The sequence below is a fragment of the Alexandromys fortis genome, unplaced genomic scaffold, assembly GCF_014885135.2.
Source record: "Alexandromys fortis isolate MF-2015 unplaced genomic scaffold, M_Fortis_MF-2015_v1.1 scaffold_1, whole genome shotgun sequence".
NCBI lineage: Eukaryota > Metazoa > Chordata > Mammalia > Rodentia > Cricetidae > Alexandromys > Alexandromys fortis.
The window spans coordinates 41272180-41287042 of record NW_026067927.1 but is presented as its reverse complement, the minus strand read 5'-3'; the positions used below and the strand labels follow the sequence as shown (position 1 = coordinate 41287042).

General features: G+C 45.7%; 1 protein-coding gene across 9 annotated transcripts in view; it reads left to right on the top strand.

The window, feature by feature from the left end:
- Window positions 1–1110: 1110 nt before the first annotated feature.
- Cdc14b (cell division cycle 14B) overlaps window positions 1111–14863 on the top strand; it is a 77081-nt gene continuing 63328 nt past the window's right edge. For 3 of the 9 annotated variants that reach the window (XM_050144542.1, XM_050144544.1, XM_050144538.1), the window contains exon 1: window positions 1113–2285. In XM_050144542.1, the coding sequence (XP_050000499.1) occupies window positions 1846–2285 (440 nt within the window). In that variant the 5' untranslated portion in view covers window positions 1113–1845. Of the gene's footprint in view, window positions 2286–14863 lie in introns of all 9 variants that reach the window. The other 6 variants (XM_050144545.1, XM_050144546.1, XM_050144539.1 and 3 more) reach the window with 5 other exon arrangements.

Here is a 14863-nt window from a genome sequence, read left to right as displayed (position 1 = left end):
TAACACGTGGCTTCTAGTTCCCCAAAATGAAAGACATGTCTGAATAATTAGAAGGTTTAATCAAAAGCCTTGTTTTAAAAATATTATTTCAGCAAGATCACAAAATTATGAATTTGCAAAATATAAAAATGCTTACATGGTATAATTGTGTATACATAAGCTCTCCCCCTTTACTCAAGCCATATATGCATTCTGTTAGAATTTCCAGCAACTAGAATCTAGCCCAAACACTATCTGAAGGTGAGAGGAAATCAGCTACTATGGAAACCACTTGGCTCTTAGACATTTGACGAAGCCAATCTCAAAAAATAACGTGGGCCAGGAATTTGACTTACTAATAGAGCACGTGCAAGGCCCTGGGTGTAAATCCCAGAACCGCGAAAAGTATAACACACTGGACACACGCACAGAAAAAGCCCTGTAAGGTGCCTGCGGTGGCCCACACCTGTAATCCCAGCACTGGAGAGGCAGATGTCATTGTGAGGCTAGTGTGCTTAGTAAAACACAACACATAATCTTTTAGAATACTTTCTTCTCTGTAATCCTAGGGACCCACTGGAGTAACCCTGATGTAATTATTAAAAAAAAAAATCTACTCTTAAAATTTCTGATTGTGACACGTGGTGGCCTTTCTACAATGAGCCCTGCAACAGTGTGAAAAGACTCCCTCTTACAGGTCAAATGTTTTTGCTACCACGACAAACATGTAGAACATTTTAAATCTAAGGCCTACGTTGGCATCCTCATGGAAAACCGAAAGATGAACACGCAACCGAACTAGTTCTTAAGCGGTTCCTGGCTAAGGCGCTGTCCCACTCGCTTTATTTCCCAACTTAGCTGGTTTAATGGATCGCTTTAAAACAAAAGCCAAAACTACCCTAGAGCGAGGAACTCCGTGAAATCTGCATTTCTGAGAGGTTCCTTGGGGGAAGGGAGGAGGGGCTGAAATTTATTCCTCTCTGACTCTGGCTTCCCTTACAGACTGGGAGTTAAATCGCTGTGAACAACAGGAATTGGCCTGCAGATGGAGAATTTGGGACCATCGACTCCAAAGGCAGTTTCCAGACTTCTCGCCTATTTAGACGCGACGGTGGAGCTAGGCCCTTCAAAATGGCAGCTGTGGTCAAGTTCCGAAAAGGTCTGACAAATTTTTAACACAGTAGCAAAATATGGGGCTGCATTCCTGCAGAACTGAAAGAGCAAAGTCCGAGGGCCCCGCTGGCCACGTGCTCCTACACTTCTTGTTAAATCAGACCGTGGGCACCCGGGCTACGCACGGCAGGAGTGAGCGCAGCTCCAGGGTCCCGGGACGAGGCGTGGAAGGGGCAAACGTCTCCAGGTGGCTTGTCTTTTTTTTTTATTTATTATTTTTTTTAACCGACTCCGAGAAGCCCTCATTGCTCTGTCCCGATAGGTGGAGAAAAGCAGCGCGGGGCTGAACTTCCAAGTTCCGAGGTCCGCTCTGCCTTGTGACCACTGGGCTGCTGACCTCGTCAGCAGGCTACACTCTCCTAGCAGGCGGCCATGACAAGGTTCCCTTGGCGCGAATTACAAGGAAACCCAAGAAATACTTTTAAAAAAGAAAGAAAAGAAAATTCCATCCCAAAGCCCCGAAGTGGAGTCACTCGGGCAGGGCTGTGCAGGAACTTGGGGACTCACTCGAAGAACTGGGGGCTGGGGCGTCGCACCTGGACACGGGAGACAAAAGTTGCGGGCATCCCACCCAGGGGTCGCCAGCATGCTTTCTGCCCGATTGGCGGAAGCGCTCAGACTTTTCTTTATGGCGTCACCGGGTACCTGCCTGTAGGAAGGCCCCGGCTGCGTGACGTCACGCCGCGCTGACCAATGAACGGCCCGAGCCGGCGGGCCCCGAGGAGGGTTGTGGGCCCTTCTTTTTTTGTGAATGAAGCTCCACGGACCATCCCTCCTGGGGGTCCCCGGGAGCCGCGGCCCGCAGAGCTCGGACACCCAGGCAGCAGCGTCCCAGGGCGCGCGCGCTTTGCCCCAGCCGCAGGCCAGCGCTGTGTGGCCCCCGGGGCGCGGGCGGCGGGAGACGCAGCTCGAGGACTCGGGGCCGGGCTGCCGGGCCATGGTCGCGGTCCCCTGACGGGCCGCGGCCGCCTCCATGAAGCGCAAGAGCGAGCGGCGCTCGGCTTGGGCTACCGCGCCCCCCTGCTCTCGCCGCAGCTCGTCCTCCTCTCCCGGCGTGAAGAAGAGCCGCAGCTCCACGCCGCAGGAGCTGCACCGCCTGGAGCAGCAGGACGACCTGTACCTGGACATCACGGGTGAGCCCCCCGCCACACCCCCCACGAGACTCGCGGCTTCCTCGCGCCTCTCGCCGCCCGCCCGCGCGCCGGCGGCTGCAACTTTTACACCGAGAGGGGCCGAGGGTCACCTCTGTAAAATGCACCCGGTCTCCGGAGGCGGGGGAGGGCTCTGCCCTCGAACCCACCTCACTTCGGGAAAGCTGGCGCGGTTGTTCTCACGCCTGTCCGAGTTTCTGCTGAGCTCCGAGGGCGCTGATCTTTCCTAGCCCGAGGGCCCAAGCCCCCGCTGCGCCTTAGCAAAGCGTGGGATCTCCCCCCCTCCCCGAGCCCCTGGTCCTTTCCCCCCTCTTCCCCACGCCGTCGCGCCCTCCTCAGGCCTCCTCGGAGATCCTTGCCCTCCCTCCCGCGCCTCCAGAGAGGTGTCACGGTGATGGCGTTGGAAACATCCAGCGTTCTAAGAGCCCAGAGGTGTCCCTTTTGAGAAATCTCCGCCAGTCCGAGCACGTAGAAAAGCCGCTTTCGAGGGGTGATTTTTCTTAGTGTCTCAGTTCTTGAAATTAATTTGGCAACTGCTGGGATTGCCGGGGTTTGGTGTCGAAGCCAGAGCTTGCCTTCGGTGTGCTGCTGTACTACGTGGAATCGCTTTATCAACTGCATAGCTGTCTGCGTGGTTGAGGGAATGTGCCGCGTTTTCTGGGGCGGATGGTGTCCACCTCTGCGTGGGGTTTTAAGAAACGGTTTTCAGGCCTTGGACTTGGACTTTCTTAGGTGGGCTCGGTTGGCGACAACGTTATTGATTTAGGAAGTGTTTACACAGACACAGAAATTTAGTAGAAACTATATTCTAGATTGATGGGCAGCTAGAAAATAAGACCGATTTTAAAGGAAGCCGAGAGGAGAGGGGGAAGGTTTCTTAGCGTTTGAAGGAGGAAGAGGAAGGAGTTGCTTTAAGTACAGCCCCTGACTGGCTTCTTCCCAGGCCTAGGGGTGGCCCTGCAGGAGGAGATGCCAGCTTGCCCAGGTTCCTTCGTGCTGGTGGGATCTGCGCATTCTTTCCGCTCTTTCTTACACTTCTTAAAATCATCTTTGGTTAGGGCTATTTATTATGGGAACAAGTTAAGCCCTGTATAGCTCTGAATTGTAGAGGTACACAAGAGTATACTGAGAAAAGTTGGTGGCAAAGAACAGGAATGTCTAAATGTAACCGATGTTGCCAGTTTCTCGTGAATCTTTCCAGAAACACTCTGGACCCGTGCACATATGTATCTATTCTTTGCAAACCCGTGCGGGATGGCATACAATTGACTTTGCATTGCTCTGCAGAGTACTTCAGGGCAGAATGTCAGCCTCCAGTTGCTGTGTTCAAAACCTCATTTGATTAATTACTACCTAAACCAAAGGATGTGTGGCTTTAAAGGATAAAACTTAAAAAAAAAAGTTTATGGATTTAAACACAGTTATAGATTTAAATGTTTTATAAATTTAGACAGTTCTCTGTTGAACATTTAGTTTTCATTAAAAGTTGTAAGACTGGGCCTTTAATCCTAATAGCAGAGTCAGGTGGATCTTTGTGAGTTCAAGGTTAGCCTCATCTGTATAGTGAATTCCAGAACAGCCAGGTCTATGTAGAGAGATCCTGTCTCAAAACAAAAACAAAAAGAAAAGAAAAGAAAAAAAGCTGTAATAAGATTAGGTGGTTGCTTTCATAATAGAAATTGTTAGTGGCCCCAAAGCTGGCATCAGGGCCTTGTGCGTGCTAGGCTAGTTCTCCCAACATTGAGCTACAACCCACCAGAAGAATTTTGACAGCAGTCGGAGGAAATCTTTCTATTTCATGGGGATAGAGTGTAACTTGGCAAGCCTTCCTGAGGAAGCCATCAAAGAATTAACTTTAGAAAATATCAGCAGTTGGACAGTGGTGGCCCGCGCCTTCAATCCCAGCACTTGGGAGGCAGAGACAGGCGGATCTCTGTGAGTTTGAGGTCAGCTTGGTTTACATAGTGAGTTCAGAACAGCCAAAGCTACACAGAGAAGCCCAGTCTCGAAAAACAATACAAAACAAAAAGTTGGAAAGATCAGATTACTTTTAATTTTATTTATTTTGTGTGAGGTGCTGATGGAGGAAGGCTTTGTGCTTAGCGAATGGCACCTGGTCCTTTAATTTCCCAAATTGTTTTTGCCCCAGTCATTGTCTTACTGTAATTTGCTTTTTGATACAGGGTCTCACTCTGTAGCAAGCTGGTTTGGGTTTTCCTGCCTCTACTTCCCCAAGTGCTGGGATTAAAGTGCCACCATACTTGATACCCGACAGTTTTCTTTCTTGCTTGCTTGCTTTTTTTTTTTTTTTTTTTTCCTTTTGAGACAGGGCTTCTCTGTGTAGCTTTGGAGCCTGCCCTGGAACTCACTCTGTAGACCAGGCTGGCCTCAAACCCACAGAGATCTGCCTGCCTCTCCCTGCCTAGTCCTGGAATTAAAGGTGTGTGCCACCACCGTCCAGGCCTGACAGTTTTTTTTAAATCCTTCACTTTTTTTTTTTAATTTTAATTTTTACTTTATTTGTGTTGGGGGACAGAGGGGGGTTATTGATTTCACCTTAACGGGGCCCAGCGCACAAGTCAGGATAGCTTGTGGGAGCTGGTTCACTTCTACCACACTGGTTTCCAGAATTGAACTAAGGTCATCAGTCTTGGCTGGAGACTCTCTTTCCAGCTGAGCCATCAGGATGGTTTCTTTTTAGCTGCTGAGTGCTATCATATTGTATGGCTGAATCACGATTTCTTTAGCAGTAGTGAGCGGGAACACTTGGGAATGTGTTCGGTTCTATTGCAAATGGCTGCTGAAGCATCCCTGTGGAAGGAGTCTGTGTATTTGTGACTGCATTTTTGAGCGGATTCTAGAAATAAAAATGTCGGGCCAACTTATACAGCTTCAGTGGACTTTTGGACCTGTATGTATGTTGCCACCATCCACCTTTGTGTTCAGGACATGCTCAGCTCCTTTAATACGTAGCTGGGAGTATACTTCTTGAGTTGTGTGCTAACTTTGTGTTTTCATCTTTGGCAGCTGCCAGACTGTAAGAGCTTTCGCCATCAGCTTTCTACCCTTGAGGTGCCAATCATTTCTGCGTCTTTGCCAATACTTGTTAGTGAACAGGAAGACTCTTGTAGCAGGCATGGTTTGGAAAAATTAAACCATGTTGTCTGTTTCGCCTGTTCTGCTCCTAAAGCTTTTTTTTCTCACACAGTTTAGGTTTGCCTCAAGTGCGCTGTGTAGCTGAGGAGGACCTTGAACACGTGAGCCTTCCATCTGGGTGCTGGGATTATAAACACAAATGACTTTGCCTGGTCTTACGTGGTACTGGGATAAATCCAGGGCTTCAACATCCTAGGCAAGCACTGAGCTACATCTCTAGACCCCAGACAAGACCCTTGATATAATTAATTAATTAAATTATTTTTGAGACAGGATTTCTCTGTGTAGCCCTGGCTAGCTTTGTAGACAAGACGGGGGCCTTGAATTTACAGAGGTATTGTAATAGGAGCGGCGGGGCTGCGTCCCCAGCACCCCGGCAGCCTGGCTAGCTTATGCCCCGAAATAATTATACACAAACTGTATTCATTTAAACACTGCTCTAGCCCTTACTGGCTAATTCTGATATCCCGATCAACCCATCTCTAATAAACTGTGTAGCACTGGTCTTACCGGGAAAGTTTAAGCATGTCTGACCTGGCGGCGGCTTGCTTCATCGTGTGTGTCTGCCCAGGAGAGGGGAGCATGGCCTCTGCTCCAGAGAGCAGAGCTCACTTCTTCTTCCTCCCAGCATTCTGTTTTGCCTACTCCAACCACTTAAGGGATGGCCTATCAAAATGGGCCAAGGCAGTTTGTTTATTACCAATGACCTTCCTCTATCACTTAGGTTTGCCTGCCTCTGTTTCCCAAGTACTGGGATTAAAGGATTTGCCACCATCGCAGGTGGATCCTTGATATTTTTATGATGGCCTATTCAATCTGTAAATTGAATTCCTGCTGACACCAGGGTGCAGCATTGTGTGCTGTTCATACTGGATGCTTGTGTGGTCATCATTCTTGTTTGGTCCAGAGACTGGCCAGCCTCACTGCTATGCTCTGGGTGGGGGCTTTTACTCTTTCCAGCCAACCTACTCAATAGTGGTTTAATTCTTACCCTGACACAAGCAGTATGCTTTGTTATTGATTTTTTTTTTTTAAACTTGAACTGTATTTCTGGTGTACCGTGAAAACCAAATCTCCTAAAGACAGGTGAACTGTGTAGCTAATACCCCGAGATACTAAAGATACACGCGAAGGAAGCAGAGAAAAAAAAGAGGACTTGAGTTTTCAGTGGGTTGAAAACTGTAAGATCCAAAATTGGGACAATAGATGAGAAAAAATGGTTGGATGCAGGCAGGGATTTAATTTTTTTATGAACCTCCTTGGTGCCAGAGTTCCAAAGCTTTTTTTTTTTTCAACTGTCAAATCATTAAATAGGGCCTTCCATTAAGTGGCCATGCAAAACTTCCTTTTTTGTTAATAACAAGGACAGTCTCCCTTGTCCAAATATTTGTTTTGTGAGGGGCCGGAGGTGATGGCAGAGTCTCTGTATATTGAACTTGAACTCCATATGTAGACCAGCCTTGAACTCCAGGAGATCGGCCTGCCTCTGTCTCCAGAGTGCTGGCATTAAAGGCCAGCACCGCCACCGCCACCCGGTCGGAAGATATTTTTTAAGCATTCCATCACAGCTGCAAAGTCTGATCATTTTCAGGATCTAATAGTCGATGCAGACCTTTGATTTATTTCAGTATCTTAATCTTTTAAGTTTCTAATTATTGAAGAAAATTAGTAATAGTTGCTATTGCCCGAAAGACAATTTAATTTTATTTGCTTGTTTTTAGAGACAGAGTCTCATTTGTGTAGCTCAGTATAGCCTAGAAGTTGGTATGTAGCCAGGGTTGTCTTGGAACTTCTGATCCTCTGCCTTCACCTCCCTAGTGCTGTGATTATGGGCCTGGTTTATCAGCGCTGGAGATGGATGGAGCCCAGGCCCTTCTGCTTGCTAGGCAAGTACTCTAATGATTGAGCTACGTCTACAGCCCCTGTTTTAAAGTTCTTTTTTACTTTTATTTTTAATTTTTAAAAAATTTTCAAGACAGGGTTTCTCTGTGTAACAGTCCTAACTGTCCTGGAACTCACTTTATAGGCTGGCCTCGAACTCAGAGATTCACCTACCTCTGCCTCCCAAGTGCTGAGATTAAAGGTGTGCATCACCACTGCCTGACTCTGTTGTAAGTTTCTCTATTCTTCCTCCTTTCCTGGTGTTTGCCATGATTTAGCCGTAGGGGTGTCTATGTAGTAATAGGATTTACTGGAGAAACCCTAGTAGAGGTCAGGCTGACTGGGTAGCAGCAGCACAGGCAACTCATCAAATAAAATCAACAGAAGCATCTCTTGCCCCCTCTCCTTTCTCTTTAGGGTCCTTAAAATTCACAGCAGATGTCATTAGGCTAGGGAAATGTATTCATTAATTCGAGAAGTGTTTATTGAATGCTTACTATGTAAAATCCTCATGCATATTCATTGTTTGCCCTGATGGAAGTGTCTTTTTCTGGATAGAAGAGAAAATACCGTGACACAGAACATTGAGCCAGAGGGCAAAATAAATCCATTTTCATGGCTCCTTTTGTAGTCAAGGTGGCTGAGTTTCAGGAACCAGAGCTCTGTGAGCTGCTCATTTGCCTTCCCACGTGCGACATGTTTCTGCACTTTGGCGTGTCTCTTGTTTTCTCTGCTTCCTGGCTGTTCTTCTTTGCTTCTGGTTGGTCACGATCCTTGCCTTTAAATCTTCTAGCTAAGGCATTTACACCCCACACACAGGTAAAAAGTTAGCCTCAAATGTTATCCGTTTATGGCCTTAGATTGGCAAGGCATAGAGGTGAGGGGGAACATGGGTAACTTCCCAGCCCTAAAGCCAGGGAGCCAGCAGTTAGTGATCACTGTTAGTTCTCTGTGATAGTGAGTGGGGCTGGAGCCAGCGGTGCCAAAGTCACTCTGGGTTCTTAGGATGTAAATAGAAGGCAATGGTGCAGCTCTTGAAAAATCCTGATTGTCTGTGAGCTATAGGGAAGGTGCTGTGTTTTTAACATTTTAAATTATGTTATTACTCGTGTGTGTGTGTGTGTGTGTGTGTGTGTGTGTGTGTGTGTGTGTGAGACGGCACTCAGGACAACTTGCAGGAATTGGTTCTTTCTACTGTATTATGAGTCCTAGGGACTGAACTCAGGTCGTCAGGCTTCTCTGAGGCATCTTCCCAGCCATAGGTGTGTGTTTTAAATAATTCCAAGTGGTCATCTACAGATAATACAACCCTTCACTCTCCCACTGAGGATGCCAACCCAATGCAAGAGACTGGTGACTGGTCCAACGGATGGTTTCTGTTTGATAAAGCCTTGACTGTCTGACTTTGCCTTCTTCCAGCAGGTAAAACTGCTTTGTAGTTGTACAGAACTTACTTGTCACGTTGACCATTTAATTTAGTAGTACATCCTGTGCCACTTAGGCAAGTAGGCATGTCGTGATGGGCACTTGGTGACCATTTCCTGCGAGGGTGAATTTAGCTGGTGAACTTTGGCAGGTGCAATCTGTGGGTCCTCCCAGTGCACGCTGTTTCCCAAATTGACCACCAGCATAGCCCGAACTTTTCAGAAATTCCTTTCATTCAACAGTGTCTCAGGTGCTGAAAAAAAAAAAAAAAGACATCACCAGGACGTGTGTGCGTGTGTGTGTGTGTGTGTGTGTGTGTGCGCGCGCGCGCGCACGCGTGTGTGTGTGTGTGTGTGTGTGTGTGTGTGTGTGTGTGTGTGACTGAGAAGACAGAACTTGGAGGGTGAAGCTGAGAGAGAAGATGGCAAGCGTGTACTGTGTTTGAAATCCTTGGGGGCAGGTTCTGAAGAGCGAGGCCAGGCGTTTGGAAGGCTGAAGGACTCAGAAGGAACCTTACTTGGTCCCTGCTACCACTCATGGGGCTGACGCAGGCTGATTTTGTTAATAACCCTTTGGAGCCTCAACTCCCCAGTGTGTCAGGGGTGAAGTGAAAGGGATGCCTGGGAAAATGCTGAGGATCGTGGCTGCACCAGGCTCCAGGGTTTCCCCGGTGACGGTGGTGGGGTGTGGGCGGGGGGGGGGGGAGGGGGGGGGGGGGAGAAGGTCATTAAGCTGGAAGTCTCCTCCTAGTTGAGGAGGGCACAGTCATCCCCGTCCCGTGAATCAGCACGGAGGTAGTGCTGTTCTGCTGACAGCCCCCAGCTGCTGCACGGTTGTCACAGGAAGCATCAGAGCCAGCAATGAGGCCAGAGACACCGAGGAGTGTTCTTTAAAGACTTCAAAGGGTAGCACTACACCAAAGCTCCGATTTCACGTCTGAGCCGTTATCCTGCAGGGCCTATAGTTGCTAAGTTTACATGTGTCTTCGTGTGGGAAACACAGGTAGAAGGTTTCAGAATGTAAAACAAACACACACACACCGAGCCAACAACCATTTTCAGGATGGTTAATTGCAAGCATGATTGTGTCCTGTCGTATCTGTATTCCACAGATGGCCAGCTGCTCAAGGGTTTGGTCTGGTGTTGCCTGTCTGGGGGGGGGGGGGGGCTGGTTTTAGTTTGCTCTTTTGTTTTGTAAAGCAGATTGGCTTTCAGAAGAGCAGAGACATGTTACATGGAAGGGTCAAGAGCCAGAAATAGATCTCTGTCCCTGAGACAGTCCTAGCTATGCTGGAATTCCTCTTGTAGACCACGCTGGCTGGCCTTGAACTCACGGAGATCCGCCTCCCTCTGCCTCCCGAGTGCTGGGATTAAAGGCGTGCGCCACCACCACCCAACTCTAGTTTAATTATTTTTTATATGTAGATACGTGTTTTGTCTGCATGTGTGTCCATGCACCCCATGTGTGCTTGGTGTCTGTGGAGGCCAGAAGTGGATGTCAGATCCCTTGGACCTGGAGTTGTGGGCGTTGGGAATGGAACCTGGGTCCTCTGCAAGAGCAGTAAGTGCTCTCAGGCCCCCTATTTTCTGGTGTTTTTCGTTGTTTGTTTTTAGATGATCTGGCTTCCAATATTTTACAGAGATTACTGTAGAAAACATTTTCAAACATAAGATTGATTACAAAAACAGGGAAGGAGAGACGGCTCATTAGCTAAGATTGTGTAGTGTTCCTACAGACGTGGTTCCCAGACCTACGCCAGGCAGCCTATAGTCTCACAACTCCAGCTCTAGGGGATGCAGTGCCTGCTCGGTGTCCTTGAGAACCTGTATACACAGTTAAAAATAAGTTTTAAAAACTGGTTTTAACTTTCCCAAAGCCAAAGATAAATATTTTTAAATTTTTAAAATTTATATTTCTTTAGTGTGTATGTGTGTGACCGTGCGTGCGTGCGTGCGTGCGTGTGTGTGTGTGTGTGTGTGTGTGTGTGTGCATGAATAAGCGTAGGTGCTGGAGAATTGATTTTCTCTCATAACAATCTGTGTCCCTGGGATCCAACTCTGTCAGGCTTGGTGGCAAGCCCTTACTACAAGTTAAGTATCACCCTGGCCCTCAAAGTCAAGACTGTCGAAGTGTGATGTGTACATCTCATCTGGGCCCTGTTGCGATGGAAGTTTTACGCCCTTCTCTCTCTCTTCTGTAGCTTTTCATGGATATTCCCCAACAAAGGTATTCAGATACTTGCCTACTTTGTGGTTCTTTCTGGTAACTTTTTTTTTAAATTTATTTTATTTATATGTATACAATGGTCTGCCTGCATGTGTCCCTGCAGACAGAAGAGGGCATCAGATCTAATTACCAGTGTTTGTGAGCCACCATATGGTTGCTGGGATTTGAACTCAGGACCTCTGGAAGAGCAGTCAATGCTCTTAACCACTGAGCCATCTCTCCAGCCCCCTCTGGTAACTTTTAAACCGTAAAATCTCATCTCTGAATTGTGGCTCTTGGTTCTGTCTGTGTCTGCCTGTCCATCCTGGAGGTGACAGATTCAGCTCTGACTTCTTCACAGCTGAAGAGTTGTTTTCTGTGCATGATAATACCAAATGTGATTTCCAGATATTTTACTGATTATGAATGCTAAGTGGTGAATATTTTTGATAGCATTAAAGTTTGTCTTTTAAAATTAAAATACCTTTGAATGTGCTTTCTGAAGGAATATTTATAATTAACTGTTATAGCAGGTATTATTTTGGTTTGTTTTGTTTGTTTGAGTGAGGGTTTTTTAAAATCTTGCCATTTTTTAGGATTTCTGTGCCTACAGGGCAGTCTTATGTTTTTGTTGTTATTGTTGTTTTCCATGAAGCAGTGGGGAAATTTCATGAAATGCTAATTTCAGTTTGGGGCTCGAGAAGGGCTTTTATGTTCTGTTTTGGGTTCAGACAGGGAATCAAGCTGGGTGCTAGGGTTCAGTCCCAGGGCCTCATGTGTGATTGACAGGTGCTCTCCCACGGAGCCGAAGAGCTACGGCAGAAGTCATTCTCTGTTTTATTTAAAATTTTTAAATATTCTAATTTATTTTGATTTTCGAGTGTTCAAATAAGGAGCGAGTGATCCCATACATACAATAAGTAGCATATATTTCAATTATTCACTTTTTCTTTATATATATATATATAATTTTATGTGTATGAATGTTTTGTCTGCATGTAAGTGGACCATATGTGTGTGATGCCCGAGGAAGCAAGAAAAGGCCACCAGATCTCCTCAACTGGAGTTGCAGATGGTTGTGAGTTGTCATGTGGGTGCTGGGAATTGAGTGTAGGTTCTCTGCAAGAGCAGCCAGTGTTCTTAATCTCTGAGCCATCTCTCCAGCCCTGTACCGTTTTTAGTATCATATATATTCCACAGGGGCAGTTCTGGAGGATGCTATGTTCACCAATCAGATTTAGTCCCTTTGTCTGGAAAGCAGAGGAAGCTGGGTTGGAATTAATACTAGACCACATCACTCGCTGACTCCATTTTCCAGGTAGTTCACTTTTATCCCATTAAAATTCTGTTGGCAGCCTGCTCTTCACAAAAGTAAAACATCTTGTTCCTGATGTCACTGGAATTTGTTGTTCCTTCAGGTTCTCATTTGAAAGTGAAATTATTCTCAGCTCTGCTGTGCAGTTTATGACATTGATCTTTTTATACCCAATCCATAATTCTTTAAAATTGTTTACGAATTTCAAATTCTGCAAAGCTCCCTATTTTAGAACCATCTCCGCTGAATCATTCTCTGCATTTTGCTCATCTGTATGAATTATTCTATGGAATTAAATAAAATATCTATTTAATAAGGATTTATTGTGCAATTGCTCCAAGCAAGGAGTTGAACAAAGTGTTACTGAGGGGAGGGGGTAGAGGACTAGAAGATTTATAATAGCACACAGAGAGCAGTGGATTCTTGGTCATCTCAGTGAGGACAGGTAACAAGGACTTAACCATGTGGATTTCTTCTTTAAAGTACCAGTTGGAGACAGTTTTATGTCCCTTGATCATTCCTGCACAGTGTATCTTTGTGTGTGTTTCTGTGTGCATGTTTTACTTTAAAAATTATATGTTTATGCTTTAGTTTTTTTCTTGTTAGATACAAGCTAGAGTCTTCTGAAAGAGGGGATCTCCCCCGCTCCCCCAAACAGGGCTTCTCTAAAGAGGAAATCCTAATTGAGGAATTACTTTCATCAGATTGGCTCGTGGGCTTGTCTGGCTGTGGGGCATTTTCTTGGTTATTGTTAGATGTGGAAGAGCCTGTCTTTATGTCTGTAGTCATTAGGCCTCAACTGTACGGTTTCAGTTTTTGCCCTCAGGTCTGTGCCTTCAGTTCCCTCAGTGATAGACTATCATCTGGGAATGTAAGACGAAATAAGCCCTCTCCTCCCCAGGTTGCTTTTGATCTCTTATGTGGAAGTCACTAAATATTAATTAAATTGCTAACTATTTCAGTAGCTGAGCTTCACATTCCTTTAGGGTGCTGAAGGAGAATTGCTTTGACAAGCACTGTGACGGAACTACAATCGTGTTAACTTTATGGAAGATGTTCTCAAACTGCATTTGGAACTTACTGTTGAAATACCGTCTTAAGTGGTTTGTTGGAAGTGCCTCATACATGGAACTGGAGCATCTTAACATGCGTTTCTCCCTTTTGATACTGAAATATCAGCCAGGCTTAGTTTATAAAGCCAGGGACACAGCTGAGCGTGGATTTTTTAACTCCACTGTTAATGTGTTCTCATTTTAATATCATTGAAACTGAAAGGGCCTAAAGCACAAATTCAATCAAGACACATTGGAATGCATTTTCCATTTTCATCCTTGCACTGGCTGCAGGGAGAGCTGCAGCAGAGACTCAGCAAGGGAGCTAGAAAAGACGAGGTGTGGCCTGGCGCTGCTCTTGCTGTGTGCAATGGATGCCTTGGGATGATGGAATACCTGGAAGTTTGAGCAGGATTTTCAGACTTCCTTTCTCTCCCTCTCCCTTCCTCCCTGCTCCTCTCTCTGTCCCTTTTCTTTATAATTAAAAAAGTTTTTTTGAGCCTGGCAGTGGCACACGTGCATTTAATCCCAGCACCAGTGGATCACTGTGAGTTCAAGGCCAGCCTGGTCCACAAGAGCTAGTTCCAGGACATCGGGGATTGTTACTCAGAGAAACCCTGTTTGTGGAGGGATGGGGGAGTTTTTTTGAGACAGGGTCTCACTATGTAGCCTTGGCTGGCCTGGAACTTGCTTTGTAGATCAAGCTAGCCACAAATTCACAGAGCTCCACCTACCTCTGGCTCCTGAGTGCTGGGATTGAAGGTGTGTGCCACCATACCCAAGTAAACATTTTTATTATGATGATTTAGTGTGTGTGTGTACATGTGAGCATATACACACATGCACTCATACACTAAATACACACGAATACATACATGCACTCACACACTAAATATACACAAATACATACATGCTCTCACACACTAAATACACACATGCACTCATACACTAAATATACACATATACACACATGTACTCACACACTAAATACACACATATACACCATGCACTCAGCTATCCCCTGCCCTGCGAGTCTTGGGTCAAACCCAGATGGCCAGGCTTGGCAGCTGACTCTAAAGATTGTCTTACTTCCCCTCTAGAGCAAACAGGAACTGATTTTATTTATTTATTCACTCATTTAATTTTTGAGACAGTTCATGTGACCAGGCTAGCTTCAAATTTAATAGTCAAGGATGACCTTGAATTTCTGATCCTCCTGCCTCTACTTGAGTGCTGGGAGTACAGATGTACTACCCCAGGAATTTTTCCTTAAACAGAAAGTTTTGATAATTTCCAAAATGAAGGTGTGAAATATTTTAAAAAGTAACTATACTGTATCCTGTTCTTTATTATTATTATTATTTTTATTAATATTATTATTTTGAGAAGGGCATCACTTATATAGCCTAGACTGGCTTTTAAAATCATAATTTTCCTGCCTCAGCCTTTCTAGTGCTGGGGTTGCAGGCATGCTTCTTTAAATTTTTAAATTGAAGCTTTGAGTTAAGAATCATTTTAAAATTTTA